We start from the raw sequence: 17,353 nt of genomic DNA on the forward strand, positions 1-17,353 counted from the left end.
GGGTTTGTTGTATGTCACGTAAATCTGGACCTAGGATATGAAGCTTGTAGTGGATGCTCTTATAGAAACTGCAAGATGTTTGATTTATATTTACAACCCGTGAATAGGGCATGCTTAGCAAAAACGATGTTATCAAGCTTATGTGATAATTAACTATTAGTCAGATTATCTATTGATTGTTAAATAATTATTTAAGTATGTGTAAATAACTCAATCGGTATGTCATTAATCATAACTTCATACAACAAAAATACATATAAATTCTTATGTAACAGGTTACATAAAACTGTATTTGTTTAATTTAAATAGCACAATGTTTTGTTGTTTATAATATTGGTTTGTGAAAACAAAAGAAGATATCTTGAGAAAAAAATATTTATTTTAGCTACTTAAAGATACAACATCCACATCTTATAAGTTGCGGTTAGAAGTTTTAGTTAAGTTGTGTTTTGAATCGTTCAACCTGAACCCAGCTCATGTTTGTATTCGTGTTATGCTAATTGTTCAATCTGAACAAGACTTGTGTTTTTATTCGTGCCAGTTAAGTTCGGCTAATAGTTTAAATTAAGTAACCCAAACACAACTTGTTTAACTTAACCATCTTATCCAAATGTGTCAAACGAGTTGATTAGGTGTAAAAAAAAATGAGTGAAACATGTTATAAACAGATAACAACTTAAGTTGACATGTTTACGTGTCACGAGTCAATCTATTATGTTAAACATGTCCAACCCGAACACAACCCACGAAGTCCGTCCATTGGTGAGAAAGAACGTGGTGTCAAAACTCAAAACCATTGCGATAGCACACATGTGAAGCCTAACTGGAGTTGGCCTTTGGGGCACTGACAAGCCTGCCTAACTGGTTGTTTTTTTAATTTTATTATTAATACCAAAATCACCTTCATGGATGCTACCAAATTCTAAATATCTTTCTAGGGCTCATTCAACTTTCATCTTCATCGTTAATCCAACACTACAGAGCATGCGGCCCTATGTATCCGATTGGCTTCTCGGTCTCAGAAGACTTACCTCGGTTCGTCTCATCCTAATTACTACTCACTAAACTCTTCATTTGCTTCTGATTTCATGTTTATTCTTTTCAATTTTCATCTGTTTACGCTGATTGTTACCAGCTGCAAGTATCAGTAACAATCATTCTCTTTAGGACTTAGAATTCAACGATTTTTGTTCATAATTAGAATTTGTATGCATGCCGTTTATAATTGAACAACTGAATTGAATTCCAGGTGTATTGTTTTAAATTTAATAGTTATACGATCAAACATTAGAATTAGGCTTGCTAGGTTAGGGTTCTTAGATTAAGTAAGTGATCAATCAAACAGTTAGCTAGTATTGTATTGTGGCACTACTTCTCCAGATTTAAGCCAAATTATGATTATGATTGAACATTGGTAAATTGGCCAAGGTAAGGGGTGAGCAAACATCTGTTTGGTTCGGTTCGGTTTTTATCCATAACCAAAACCAATAACCGATTTTCGGTTTTTGGAAAATCCAGAACGGAAACCAATAACTGAATTCGATTCGGTTATTTTTATTAGTATGTCGGTTCCGTTCGGTTAATAGATCCATTAGTAACCAATACCAAACTTGGGCTAAAAATTTTAAACTTAGCATAATGAGTCAACCAACTTTTTGCTTACAAATACATGAAGTGGAGGTATGAAACTATAAAAGCTAGAATTATATGAAAGTGGAGGTAAAAGCTACAAGCCTAGAAATATATGAAATTATGAGTGGTTCGGTTTTGGTTAATATGGTTAACCGACGGTACAAAAAAAAAACAAAACTGTAACCGGTTTTTGGTTAATTTTGGTTCGGTTCGGTTATTGCTCAATGCTCACCACTAGGCCAAAGGTTCAGATGATCTGCTATATGCACTTATAAAGCATGATATATTTTATGATCTTTACATAGACAAATTTTATATGATCTTTACCTTGTTGCTAACTTGCTATGATAGAGATGCTATAGAGTATAGATCATTTTCAAGAAAGTACAATTGACTCTTTTACATTTGATAAAACAGGTCAAATCCAAACTGAAATCGCACTTCCAGTTTGGAGTTTATCATAGCCAGCTTCTGACTGGTACTCATGCGAAGATTCATGGTCAAAGAGGTATGCAACCATGCCCGAAAAGATCCAGGAAGATGCAGTAAAAGACGATCCCAGTTCTAATATGCTGGTTGATTCATTTGGAAGATTACACACTTATTTAAGAATATCATTAACAGAACGCGGCAACTTACGTTGCCAATACTGTATGCCAGCAGAAGGTGTGGAGCTGACACCTGGCCCGTTAGTTATGTCACAAAATGAAATTATACGTATAGCTAATTTATTTGTAAGTTCTGGAGTGAATAAAATCCGGTTGACTGGTGGAGAACCGAGTATTAGGAAGGATATTGAAGAGATATGTTTACAACTTTCTAATTTGAAAGGATTGAAAACACTCGCGATGACTACAAATGGGCTTGCTTTAGCAAGAAAGCTTCCAAAGTTAAAAGATTGCGGGCTTAATATGCTTAATATCAGTTTAGACACACTTGTCCCTGCAAAGTTCGAATTCATGACTAGGCGTAAAGGTCATGAAAGGGTAATGGAGTCAATTTACACGGCAGTTGGTCTAGGGTATAACCCTGTTAAGGTAATTATTTTCTTCTTCTACTTTCTATAGAATAACGTATAACTGTTTTATGCATGTAACATTTCTCCTTTTTGGAATCAGGTGAACTGTGTTGTGATGCGTGGATTCAATGATGATGAAATATGTGATTTTGTAGAGTTGACAAAGGATAAACCGATTAACGTACGGTTTATTGAGTTCATGCCATTTGATGGTAATGTTTGGAATGTGAAGAAACTTGTATCATATGCTGAGATGCTGGACATAGTGGTAAGGTACAACTCTAGCAGATAATCCCACTTTTTCTTGTTTCTTTTTCTTATAATTCCTGTCACTGATTTATTAATGAAACAGGGTAAACGGTTTACAGGGCTTCAGAGGATCCAAGATCACCCAACCGAGACTGCCAAAAATTTTACGATAGACGGGCATCAGGGCACGGTTTCTTTTATCACATCAATGACAAATGACTTTTGTAGTGGTTGCAATAGATTGAGACTTTTAGCTGATGGAAACTTAAAAGTATGCTTGTTTGGCCCATCTGAGGTATATTAGCTTCGATGCAATTTTTTTCCATATTTATGAAATATATTGAAACCCCTTGTGTTAGCTCTTATACAACTTTTTTTAAAATATATTTTCAGGTTAGTTTAAGGGATCCTATTCGTAATGGTGCTGATGATAATGAGCTGCAACAAATTATTTCAGCGGCGGTATGTTTTGTTAGCTGTCATGCATTGTATAAAGAATGGCCTTTTTACTTAAATAAGTCACTTTTTTTATTTGTGTGGCGGGTTTACAATCAATTTATAATTGATACAGGTCAAAAGAAAGAAAGCCTCTCATGCTGGAATGTTTGATATTGCCAAGACGCGGAATAGACCAATGATACATATTGGTGGTTGACTTTGCTTCTCTTTTCTGTAAGTTTCTTATTCAAATAACTGGTATATTTTCCACAACGCATGTTTTTTTTATTATTCATGGTAGTTTGCATAGCAAGATAAGTTAATTTTATGGCATGAACTAAACGAGTTTGGGCTGTGTTTAGTACTCTTGTCTAAGAATGGGCTGATTCGTGTTGTATTTTATCTCCAACATGTCAAACGGGTAGATTAAAAACAGCTTAAATGGAAATAGGTCAAACGAGCTGGGTCAAAAGTCACCAAAAGTGTACTTTTAGTGCAGAAAACTTTGTAAATCATGTCGTTTGAAAAATAGTTATTGAAGTGGTATAATCTTTGTAATCATATTTGACACTAATTATTTTTAACAATTTGTATTATTATATGTTTTCGGTTGACCCGATTTGTAACACTGCAACTGTTGGGTTATGATTGTTAATATACAAAAATATGACTTTGGCTGTTGGCATATAACATGTTGGCTCAGATCACACAGATAAACACATGAATCAAGAATTAGAACAGAAACAATATGATTTTGTGGAACACGACGACACTTTTAATCTAATCAAAACTTCAAACTCACTGAAGAAAACTCGACACACTAGAATAAGCCATCATAGACCTCTATTTAAAGCAAACCAAACCGATAAACCAAACTAATAAATTAAACAATTCAAATTAAAAACCTTTTTCACACGTGAACTTTAATCAGGATTATTTCCAACAAAACATTGCTAAAAAAGGAAATTCTGCATATACTTTTTACACTAAAACTTGTGATCACGAGTCTAATGAAGATTGATTTCTTGTTTTCAGGTTCTTCAGAGTTCTTCAGACTTATGTACACAACAGTATAGGCGCGCACAATCAAACTAAATTTGTATCGAGTAATGAATCAGGCAGGGCAGGGCAGGAATAGCCTCGGTATTATAGTTTTGAAGAAAGATTGTGTATGGATATGCAGTTTCATTGTGTTCACTAATAGTCGTGCTTGTATTGATATCACTACCTAAAATGTGTGTGTGTGATTTATTTGGCTATTACTTCTTTGTAGTTTATAAGGCACACACAACAGCGGGTACAGCATCATGTCATGTTTCCTTTTACTCGAGTCAAGTGTGTGTGATGATGCATGGTTGCAGTATGTGCTACTGTGTCTGGCTTTGTGCCTGTAACAGCTGGCCTTAATGCTTGTAGGATGCATTCCTATTGACCCACCCAAATGATTATGAAAGTTGCATACGTAGCCGCGCATCCACTTTCCCCGTCTCTAGATGCATTTCTTTTTTTCTTTATTTCAGTTCATGCATTGGTGTAGTAAGTGGGTTAGTGGTGTAGTTTATAAATAGTTATTCGGCTTACGTTTAAGATTAGGAAATGAAAAACTGTGTATTAAGTCTGAATCCTCTCTAAAATAACACTTCAAGTTTCTTCCTCTGAGGTCGAGGTCATAATGCCACATGACAACACTTTTAACCTTTAGCATATTTAGAAATTAGTTTAGAGATGAGATAGCAACAACTTTGATCCAACCATTGCACTAATTGAACCATTATGCATGATCAACACCCTAACGAATAACATATTAAGATTTAGTTTAGATAGTGATATAAGATCAACCAGTAACGCATAGGAAATTGGAATGGTAAAGAAAAACGGATAATTCAAAGACTAATTTCGGATATAGATTTACCACCGAAAACAAAGCGTCGGGCAACGATCTTTAACTGAAAATACATATACACCGCTCCGGATAAAAAACCATGTCTAAGAGCACCACTTGAGATGCCAAAACCGAGCTAGCTTAGACGAATCAACTTTAACTCAAAATCCATTGAGATAAAATTAATACATACATATTTGATTTTCATCCAAATATAAACTACCTCTTTCTTCTCATTCATGGTCTTTTAAATAAGAAGAAACTAAAAACTAAACAAAATAACCACCCATGATGTAAATCATGGCCTAATTCACCGAAACAAAATTAACACATGCGAAAGTAATTAAAACAGAAAAGGAAAATAAAATTATTTCAAAAACCTAGAAATAAAATTAATTCCTAACAGATGTTGATTTGGTCATATTTCTCTTATTCAAGAAATAGAAGAAGCCATACAGGAGGATACCCTGTCTCATAAACATGTCAAATCTGCCCTCAATGTTTATCATGAGAGGATCCAAATCAACAGAGAAGATCTTTTATTCCTTCCTATGAATTGGAGTATATTATTTATTGTGTTGCTAGTATAAAACCTAAAGGTATCAAGTATCATACTGGAAAACACAATTGCATCAAGAGAGTTTAGACCGTGGTCTCATTTAAATTCTTGTAACTTTAATGATCATTTAAGTTTGATTCTTTTAACGACAAATGTTACTTCTACTCTACTCTACACCAGTAATTAGAAACTACACTCACTTGTCCAGGTTTGAACCTACGACCTTCAATCTAAGTGGCATGTGTCTATATCAAGTGGGGTAGCTAGCCCTTATTGTCATTTAAATCTGAATGATTAAGAATTAGAGGCCAAGTTTTAGCTTATAAAACTGCTTAAATATATGTATCTTAGAAGACTTGACAGGCCTGGAAGTAGGAATGTTACCCAAGTACTGAATATGTGTTCATTTGATACGATGAAAGTACCTCTACTTTATTAAGCTGTAATTCATAATGCACTATTCAACATTGGCAAAATAAAAGTTAAAATCTCGCGTTGTATACCTGTACAAATCTTCGTAAAATTGCACAATAATATATACATATGAAGAAATTTCATGTTCTGATTTTCTTGAAGCACAATCATGCTCGTAAATTACATAGCGTCATTTGAACTAAAAAGAATCAAATTTAGCTTGAAAATACGCTAGTCTAATCATTTTTTGACCCATACATAAACCAACTACCTTTATTTAAGCTATTTGTTACCAAACAATCTAACCTGTTTGGTATGACGTAATAAAATTGATGGGGGAAATGAAATAAACATGGGAATGAAATGGACCATCATCATTTTATTATCATGTATGGTTACCATATAGGAATGGAATTATTATTATTATTATTATTATTATTATTATTATTATTACTACTAGTAATAATAATACATAATATTAATAATATGAATATTCGTATTAACTCATTTTTAAGACCCGCACGCTTCAACGAGATCACTAAAACGAATAAAAATAATCATAAAAATGTTGAATCACACATGCGTGTTATGAAGCGTTGACTCGTCAAATAATTTTAATAATATTGATAATACAATAATACTCTAATATAATAATTGCTATATTTTAATATAAAAAATAATAATATAATAAAATTAATAACAATAATATAATAATCTGATAATGTAATAATAATTATAATATAATAATAATCATCATAATAATAATATTATTATTATTATTGGTGGTAGTGTTGTTGATTCCATTCTTTAAAGACTGAAGTAATAAAAAAAAAACACACATTTTTAAAGAATGAAAATTCTATATTTGGAAGGAATTTCATTCATTATGAAATGGTTCATTCTATTACCACATGACAACCAAAAATGGTTTTTTTTATTCCTTTGGAATGACCCATTCCATTTTGCCTCTCATTCTCTTCTACCAAAAGCTGTTACGCTACGCTTAATGCGCTTCTTTTAGTCCTTATGGGCATCTCTAATAAATATATCATGCTACCTATCTATTTGAATTAATACAAACACAAGAATAAATATATAAATTGGAGAGAATAGAGAAGATGATTTGTGATCGAGATCATTTGACTTTGAATGAATAATCACAACTGATTTTTTTTTTAAAGAAATCTTTAATCTTTTGTTTAGAAATTGCAAAATAACATTATAAAAATAGTCATGTTAAAAATTATATCAGATTATTAACAGTACTAGGTTTTATCCCTCGTATTACGGGGGTTGTTTTACATTATTCGTTTTCAATATTTATATATGTATATTTGGATTTTAATTTTATTTGTTGTAAGAAATTTAATAATTAATATATTTGAGGTTTGATGATGAAATGGTTTCACAAATAAATGATATGTTATAATCTGGTTTAAAAGCTATCTGGGTTTGGTGATACTCATTACCCATTTATTTTCTTTATTATAAAATTGTTTCTTAATTATAAATAATATCTTTCTTTAAATAAAATAGGATATTAATTTTTAGTATATCCCTATTTTATAGAATTTTCATATCAAATATTTGATTAGATTAATTTTTAATATAATGAGATGTTATAACCCGTTTAAGTGCTATATGGGTTTGGTGAGACCTTTACCCGTGAATTCGAGTCCAATGCGTGAGAACCCTTCATTTAAATATAAAGCAATCTGATGGCTTGAGAGAATGGTTGTTTTACATTTTTCGTTTTTTAATATTTACTTTTTGAATTTTAATTTTCTTTATTATAAAAAGTTAATAATATACTTAGGGTTTGATGTGAAAGAGTTTCATAAAAAAATAATATGTTATAACACGTTTTAAAGCTATCTGGATTTGGTGACCCATGACCCGCATATATTTTTTACTATAAAATTGTTTATTAATTATAAATAATATATTTTTCTTTTTAAATTGGATATTAAATTTTAGTATATCCCTATTTTATAGGATTTTCCTATCAAATAGTTGGTAATATTAATTTTTAATTTAATGAGATGTTATAACCCGTTTAAGAGCTATCTGATTTGGTAAGACCCATACCTATGAATTTGGGTTAAATCAATGAGAGACCTCCATTTAAAAATTAAGCAATCTGGTAACTTCCATAAAAGGAGGGAGCGACCACATCGCAACACATAAGATTTTAGGGTTTTTGTTTATATATATTATAGATATAACAGGTTGTGTAATTAATTCAAGAATATCAACTAATTCAAATAAAAAGTGAACCTTTTTAACAATGACAAACATCATAAGAAATGAAGAAGATATCCATCTTTTAGGTAATGCATGTATGATCTTTTGTTTGTGTTGCGCAGACCACGCATAAACATTGCAATCTGCAGACTATTTGTTTTTTTAAAGATGTTTCATTAAAAAGCGTCTGCATGAGCTCTTCTTGGTGCAGACTTGGCTCATCCGCTTTTAAGATCTTCGAAGATCTGCAGAGGGTTTAACACCACCTACCAACACCCATCGTCTGCCACCACCACTGTCCACCACCTACCACCACTGTCTACCATCATCGTCCATCACCGTGCACCACCATCATCCACCACCACTGTTTACTACCACTACCACCATCCAACACCACCGTCCACCACCACTGTTCGTACACCACCACCAGTTTATTTTAGCAACCTCCATTCGTTAAAAAACAAAAGATCTTCTTTATATAGACTGCAGAGGTTTGGCTGCAAATGTGGTCCGCACACCGTATGGCGCATACTGCACATTTTACCTTTGAAATAAAAAACACCATCTAAGAATTGAGCAAAGGAAGCCCAACTATGTAAAGAGGCTCTTTGAAAGCGGGCCTGGGGCTCTCTCTCCTCGGGCCATTAACTAGTTCATTAAGGTAGTGTTTGGTATGAAGTAATGATAGGTGGAATTGAATGAATCATTCCAAAAGAATGAAATAAAACAAGTTTTGTTACCATTTATCAATGGAATGAATCATTCCTAAGGAATGCAATTCCTTCCATATATAATATTTTTGATTCCTTAGTAAAAGATGGTTTTTTTTTCATTCCTTCAAGAAATGGAATGAAAAATGATCAATAATTATTATTATTATTATTATTATTATTTTATTATAGTATAACTATTATTAAATTATAATAATTATTATATTTTTATTATTATATCGTATCATGTTATTATCGTTCCATTAATGATAAAAATATTATGTGTGTATAGTTTACTATTTAATAAAAAAATAATAACAAAGTTATGATTCATTTCATTCCTACGTGGTAACCAAACAAGACAATGAAATGGTAATGATTCATTTCATTCCTTTGTCCATTCCAATCCATTGTCCATTCCATTCCTCTGTTCATTCTATTACCCTATACCAAAAGAACCCTAAAGTAAACTTAATTTGAAAGTAGAAACCTACAAATCTACAATATTATCTTTAGATTTTCATTTCTTTTAAGAATGTTTTGAACCATCGTCAATACCCGAATGAGTGTTTTTGAGATGGGATGCCAACTATCTATATCGATTTTGACAACTGAGATCTGACTTACCCAGAAACATCATTAAAGAGACAACTCAGTAACTCACTACTGTGAGAAAACCTCTAAGTCAGATACGGATCTAAAAGCATAAAGATCCCAAGCCTCAGCTATAACTCTCATGTCATTGGAGTAGAAAAACAATTGCTTTCTTATAATTAATATAATCCTGTAGTTTTATTTTTTACTTTTATGAATTTAATATAAATCTTATTAAAATTTTAGTTGGGACCAGCATAAAGAATTTTTTTAGTATTATCAGAAAAAAAAATGCATAATAAGACTCATATAAAATATTTAGGAAAAGAAAACTGAATAAAATGTTCATCTAGATTTAAGTTAAACATTATTAGAGAAAAGCAAAATATATTTTCAATGTAAACGAAAATAATAAAAAATGCTATTATTTCTAGTTAGACAATTGAATTTGGCGTTTAATGTAGCTTTAAAAAAATAACATTTAGTTTTAAAATGTGCAATAGTTGAAAAAAGTTTCTTGAAAAAAAAATTTAGTTTTAAAAACATATTTTAAAATGTGTAATAGCTAAAAAAAAGTTTCAATTTCCATTTATAGGAAAATAACTTGCGAGTCAACTACAACCTCATATGGTGTGTTTCTATTCTTATTAAAGCATGGGCATAAACGCCTTTACACTCACCATCAATCAAGCGTGGGTTTTGCAACTTTAATATAAACCAACATCAGTCAACTGTTGGCTTTCAATAACAATTCAAGGTTGAGCGATTCTTTTTCTTAACAGCTAAGTTTTTGTTTCAGCAAATTTTACATTTTTATTTCAAGTATGAAGTAAGACTAGAATCCATAACTATTTAGTTGAAAACCATACAACTTATCACTAGATTAAGCTTGTGGTTGTAAGGTTGAGCGATTAATGTGCTTTTTTATTATTTTATTTTATTTTTTTGTTGATTTGTTGATTAGTTATTCATATAAGTAATAGAAAACATGAATAATAATAAACCTATGAACCTATTATAGCAAAAAGAGTAACAACAATAGCAGAATATGATGTAGTAAGCATGTTTGAAATCTTGATCAAGTTCCCCTTTAGAATGTATAATTAAAGATGAGAATTATGCTTCTAGAGAGGAACCCAATTTTTGAGAGAGACCAGGCACACAAATTTTTTTATCTGTGTGTGATTAGCAGTGGCGGATGTATAGTTAAAGGAGGGGTAGTCTCCGCTACCCCTCAACTTCTCGTCGGTAGTGTAAAAAAATATTTTAGTTCGGTTTTCGTGTTTCGTTACCCCTGAAAAAAATAACGTTACCCCTATGCATTTTAAGCCCAACCAATTTAAAGATTCAACCCAACTAAAGTCCAAACAAAGATGTAAAGCACAAACCAATAAAACCATTAACATTTAAAATAACATATGTTACACTTAAAACAAAAATGTCGGTCCTCAATTAATCAAAAATTGCCACCACCGTGACCAGACACCACTGCGCTGCTGCGGGCTGCCCTCTATAGGTCTTCCCTTCTCCTCCTATGGTCACTTGACCAGGTGACCTCCATCACTCCACGCTGCAGCCAAGAAGAGGTGGTTCACCGGATCGAACCCTCTTTCACAATTCGACCTATAGTTTCTCAATTTAGGTCTTCTTCAACTTTTAACTAAAATTATAATTGTTTATATAAATTGTCAATATAGAACAATCGTAAGTTTTTTTAAAATTATTCCCAAAAGTTGTTGAGGTACTTGCTTTTATTAAAGAAGATGGGGAGAGTGTGCAACAACGAAACAATGCGATAAGTATTCTTAAGTATTTTAAGAGTCTTGATTTTGTGTTTTATATACACTTGTTAGACGATATTTTAGGCCTCACAAATGCTCTATCAAAACATCTTAAAAAAAATCAAGACTTGTTAGAAGCGCCTAAGTTGATAAGTAGGACAAACCGAACATTAATAATCTAAGACAAAATGGGCTTGACAAGATGTTAGCTAGAGTGACATTTTTTGTGAAAAAAACAAGATTAAGATGTTAGATATGACAGAAAGTTATGGTAATCAACGAAACCGAAAGAATATCATTACTAATCGACATCATTTTGAGGTTGAAGTTTTTAATACCGTCTAGATATGCAAATTCAAGAACTTGGAAATATATTTAGTGAGGTCTTAACTAGTTTGATAGAAAATATGTCCGGTTTAAATCCTTGTGATTCGTTTTCTAAGTTTGGCATATTGAAGATAGTGACATTTTCTGATTTGTATCCGAATGACTTTAGTAATGAAGAAAGTGGGTGTATTTTGGGTGATCTTACGACATTTTATCACACTTTAAAGGAAGATGATAAATTTGCAAAATTGTGTGGAATGTGTGACCTTGCTCGTGTAATGGTGGAAACCGGAAAACACGCCACTTTTTTTTTATCGTATATTGATCAAGCTAGCATTGGTTTTACCGGTTGCACCGCAACCGTTGAAAGATGTTTTTTTAAAATGAAGCTTATCAAGATGGATTTGCGAAATCGAATGGGTGATGAGTATTTGAACAATGCTTTACTATGTGCCTTTGAAATAGAAGCGCTTGATAAAATAAAAGAAGAGGATGTGATGGCTCAGTTTCAAACTTTCAAAAATTAAAAGGGAGAAATATGCAGCCCGGCCCATGTGTTTAAATTTATTTATTATCTTGTTTCTATTTTTGTTTAGTTTACATTGTATGAAATACAGTTAATTTTTTTTTTTGAACGTTACCTCTGACATTTAGTTCTAGATCCGCCACTGGTGATTAGGTTATGCTATTATGTTATTCTCTTTTTTATATGCATACAATAGAAAACCCTTTATTAGCTATTAAATGTATTATGGCCCCATCAATAATTACCAAACTAATCTACCTATATACTAATAAAAGAAAATAATTCTGGACACATGGCATTCTGAGGTTAAATCTCACTATCAAATTCCCGCCTAAACCACTTATCTTCTATTGATGGAAAAGAAAAAAAGAATCTTGGTTCTAAATATAGTATTGATTATAAAATTCAACAAAACGTATTAATCGGTTAATCTCCATTGATTGAATTATTAATGCTATAAATTATATTGTAAACATACTTAATATATAAAAATATTAATATATATAATAATTATGTGTCATAAAGATATTTTCTTTAAAATTAAAATGTATATAAAAAAGATTATGTTTAAAAAGTAAACTAACATTTAATTTTTAAGACATCTTCATATTGAAAAAAACTATAATAATTTTGTTCTCTTTTTGCAAATATTCAATGTTTAACAAGTCTTAAAAGTTAAAGACAAATTTTCTATTTTTTATATTTAGTATAAGAGACAACAAGAAAGTTGTTCAAAAAGGAAAATCTGGTGTATTTTTTAGTTTATGGTTTAGGATTTAGTGTTTATGGTTTAGGGTATGGAGTGAAAAACATTTTTATGAAATACTTTAACTACATCTTTCATATCTAAAGGCCTTATTGTTTTAAATGTTGTTTTTAGTGGCATTGCTTTATTATTGTATATCGATGGTAGAACAACTCATTCTCGATTTAAAATTCAAATGTATTTGATGATATAAAGCAACTATATTTGTAATGTATTTTTTACATAATATAAAGAGACTTAATTATCTTTTATAATATTTGCATTAAATTATTCATTGTAATTTATACATTAACTTATGCCGTGTAATACATGAGTTTCTAAAGCTAGTATATAATAAAGTATAATTAATATTTTGATCTATGATAATATAAATGATGACGATGACCATGTAAATAAATATACGTAACATATATTTGTTCTTACATTTTTCAATTAACCAAGAAAAGAGTTCTCTTACTGTTAAGAAAATCATAATGACTTTCTGTTTCGTTTTCCTCTCTTTGAACAACGACAAATATTCTTAATAGTAAAGAGAACTAGCAGCGGATGCTAGGATTATGAGTACTTACAACAATATAAACACCAATAAGCTGTTTAGGCTTTGTGATGTAGTGATGACATATTAAGATCGCACTAAAGGGGCCAATCTTGGTTTTGTGCTTGCTCTCTATTTTTATCCATGAGAACGTGTTACATATTTGTTTCTTTGATTGAATGGATAACTTTGTTATTGAAGATTTTTCTTGTTTGAAACAGCTTCTTTAGTGGTTTGTCCACGTTTAGAAAATGCGAAAGGTTTACATCCTGCACCAAGTTTGTGATCGTTATCATGACTTTGCACCAACGTTGAATGTGGTCCTACGCTGATTTTTCAAAGTTAAATCAGATTAGAAGTTGATTAGTATATTCTTTCTCATAATGACTTCATGTATTTGGAATTTACATATTTTCTGATATGCTACATCAAATCATATAAAAGTATATAAAATAAACTTGAAGTTGTAGACAAATCATATATTGTTTGCTTTGGATCAAGTGGAAATCATTTCTTAATATTTTATGAAATAAAATAATTCAAAAGTAATATGTGGTGAAAGATTAGTTAAGGGTCTAATATTTAAACAAACCGGTTAAATTAATAAAGAATAAAAATTAATAACAACTTGACCAAAAAAGAATGAAAAGGAAGTGGCCTACGGAACTTACATAGTCACCGGGTAACAATTTAAAAACTTTTTAACAACTTTTAAGAGGATGATTTAGAGGCGTTTGGAACATTATTAAGAGGATGGTTTGACTGTCGAATATGTCATCACATTAACGTTAAGAGTGCATTGGTTGGGATCATGCTTCCAATAGAGCGAGTGAAGGTCAAACGAGGATTAACCCCGGTCCTCGAGCCTCTAAAACAAAAGGTTAGAATTGTAACATATGAAACAGGGTTGTTTGCAAACTAAACCTAAGTTAACCTAGTCTATCTGAGCTGGCTCAGCCCTACAGTCTCAAATTTTAACTTGAGCTGAAATCACGAGCTCGGGCTCAACTGATTTATAAACCGAACCAACTTGGATCGGCTCCCTTTGGCTAGGGTTCAAGTACTAAGTAACTTGTTTTCTCTTTTCAATTTGGGTTCAAGCGGTACTTCGGTGAATCACAAATAGAACAAGAGGAGACATGAGCATAAAAGAAAGTAGAGTTGGCAATTCTTGTAACTACGACCTTGCCTGCAATGTAAAAAGGGTCCCATTAGCTGTCGCATCACTACTTTTGTGTTTAAGTTATAAATAGAATAATTCAGTTTTTTATTCAAACGAAATATTCGAGCTAATGAGCTAAACCGAGTTGACTCAAGGCTAGCTCGGGCTTCGTTTACAAACCAAGACAATTCGAGCAAGCTCCTAGTCACAAGTTTTATGTACAACCCCAGTATGGAACTTTACATTAGAAAAACACACGAGTATTGTTGGCAGTCCAAATCAGTCGTTAATTTGTCAGTAAAGGTGGTTAGCGTCAAATTAAAATAGGACAGTGACTAAAGCGTTGGAAATATGGTAATATATTACCAATAATTCACTGACTGAATGAATGACGAGAAATCACTGACAACTTTTGTACTATCGTCTTGGATTAAAAAAGCGTGAGGCGAACAAAAGCGAAGAGGTACTCAGTCGAGGGGAAAAGCGAAAAGCGCAAAAGCGAACTATTTTTGAACGTGAGGCGACCTTATTTTAAAAAAGTATTTAATTATGTATAAGCCACATATTATATACAAACCACATTATAATATATATTAAACGTCTAAAATATCAACATATATATATCCCAAAATTCCAAAAGTAGTATAGAACAATTTTTCGAGTATCATATTACTCGTCCAAAATATTAAAGTAGCATAAAAATAAGTTATCGAGTACCGAATTACTTGAAAGTGTTTCTAAAATAACATTATTTAAACTTGTTTCAACTTTTAAAAGTTTATTACAAAATGAAATGGCTAATTATAAAGATTAAGTTGAAAATGAGTTAACTGGTCGCTTTTTGTACATAAAGCCTTCGCCTCCTCGCTTTTTCGCTTCGAACAAAAGCGCAAAAAGCGTTCACTTTTTGAACAGACTTCGTCTTGGGTAGGCAAAAGCGTTGAGGTAGTCGCCTTGGGTCGCTTCTCGCCTCACCTCGCCTTAAACGCGCTTTTTTAAACCAAGAGTATCGTTCAAATATATCTTTTCCAACATGTTACTAACGGTCATTTCCGACAGGCTGTTAGTACTAGTTAGACTAGTTAGTTGTCAACTTGTTATAAGAACTTAACCTAATTTAACTTGTCTATAAAGATAATCTAGAAAAGGAAAAGTAATTTTTCTAATATCAAACAAAATTTGAATACATTTAAATTGTTGTATAACTCAATATATAATTTATTAATTTATTATGTACTTCAGGTAAAAGCGGTTGAAAAAGATTAGTTTTTAAAAAATATAGATAATAAAGATTCATTAACTCTTTTAACCTTTTGTAATGAAAAAAAATATATCAAACAATAATAATGTAATATTTAAATCAATTCAAAGAATTCAACGTGTAATTACATTTCATTGTAACAATTTATTAAATTGGAAAGGAAATTTTAAATTTCACTTCCTTAATCAAAAGAATGAAATTAATCAAATAAATCTATGAAATCATTCATCTTAATAAGGCCTAAAGTAAGAATCATCCATCCTCATACAACCACTACTACTTTTCCTCGGCCTCTCTAACCCGCAATCTTCGGAGGAAGACGACGGTGGAGACGCAGCTTCTGTCGTCATCTTCCTTCGTGGAGTCACCCTCACAGGCTCCGCCATATTAGTCCCAATCAAGTGTGGGAAATTCAACAGAGCACGGGACCCACGTATCTTATACGCGGCTTGGTCATAAGCCACCGCGGCATCCTCCGGGGTCTCATACGTCCCGAGCCATACCCTCGCGCCACGCTTCGCCGGGTCCCTTATCTCCGCCGCGTACTTCCCCCACGGCCGCCGCCTCACACCCCGGAACTTCCTGAACTCTTGTGGCGCGTGAGTCTCACGTACCATAGCAACCTCTTGGTTTCCTACTTCTACCTTTTCAAGCTTAACTACCGGCTGCTTGAACTCACCGCAAGCCACCGTGTCGGATAATCCACCGTTGGTTGCCGGAAAAAGGTCGGAGATTTGGGAATCGTAGAGAAGATGGTTTTGGATTGAATCAAGGAAAGTGAGATCAGATTCCGACATGAATGAATGATCTTGAAACATGTTTTATGTGTTGCTAAGGTTTTTAATTCGGTTGTGAGTTTGTTATTGAAATAATTGGTATGTGGGATTTAAGATGGTGTATTTATATAAGCTGAATGTTACGAATTTATTTTCTTAAACCTTTTAGAATAATTGTTGATGTAAGGTGCCATGAAAGTTCGTTGAGCCATGCAACTATTTAAGTGCAAATTGCATGCTTTTAAAACGTGGGGGTTCTCAAAGTAATCTTAAATATTATTATTAAATTATACCTACCGAAGTGGGCTGAACTTTAAAATTATTCAATAGTTTGTTTTATTCTTATATTCTGGACAAGCTCTCCAATAATTACTAGAAGTAGACTAATGTGTACCCGAACAAACGTACTCCCCGGCCGTACGCTTATGAGACGACAAGTGGAAGATACATATAATTGAAGTCCGTATGATCTCTATAAG

General features: G+C 32.1%; 1 protein-coding gene and 1 pseudogene across 2 annotated transcripts; one reads left to right on the forward strand and one right to left on the reverse strand.

Moving 5' to 3' along the window:
• Nucleotides 1-984: 984 nt before the first annotated feature.
• Nucleotides 985-3,819, forward strand: LOC143618210 (GTP 3',8-cyclase, mitochondrial-like; annotated as a pseudogene). Its single transcript, XR_013150971.1, has 6 exons — nucleotides 985-1,035; nucleotides 2,050-2,669; nucleotides 2,751-2,918; nucleotides 3,003-3,194; nucleotides 3,293-3,361; nucleotides 3,471-3,819. The product of XR_013150971.1 is annotated as a GTP 3',8-cyclase, mitochondrial-like (transcript).
• Nucleotides 3,820-16,300: 12,481 nt separating this feature from the next.
• Nucleotides 16,301-16,952, reverse strand: LOC143618213 (ethylene-responsive transcription factor 2-like). Its single transcript, XM_077090510.1, has one exon. The coding sequence runs from the start codon at nucleotides 16,914-16,916 to the stop codon at nucleotides 16,329-16,331; it is 588 nt and encodes a 195-aa protein (XP_076946625.1). The 5' UTR covers nucleotides 16,917-16,952; the 3' UTR covers nucleotides 16,301-16,328.
• Between the last annotated feature and the right edge of the window lie 401 nt (nucleotides 16,953-17,353).

This window comes from Bidens hawaiensis, unplaced genomic scaffold, assembly GCF_021521415.1.
Source record: "Bidens hawaiensis isolate Kalapana, Puna unplaced genomic scaffold, B.hawaiensis_p1.1 tig00065335_1, whole genome shotgun sequence".
Lineage (NCBI taxonomy): Eukaryota > Viridiplantae > Streptophyta > Magnoliopsida > Asterales > Asteraceae > Bidens > Bidens hawaiensis.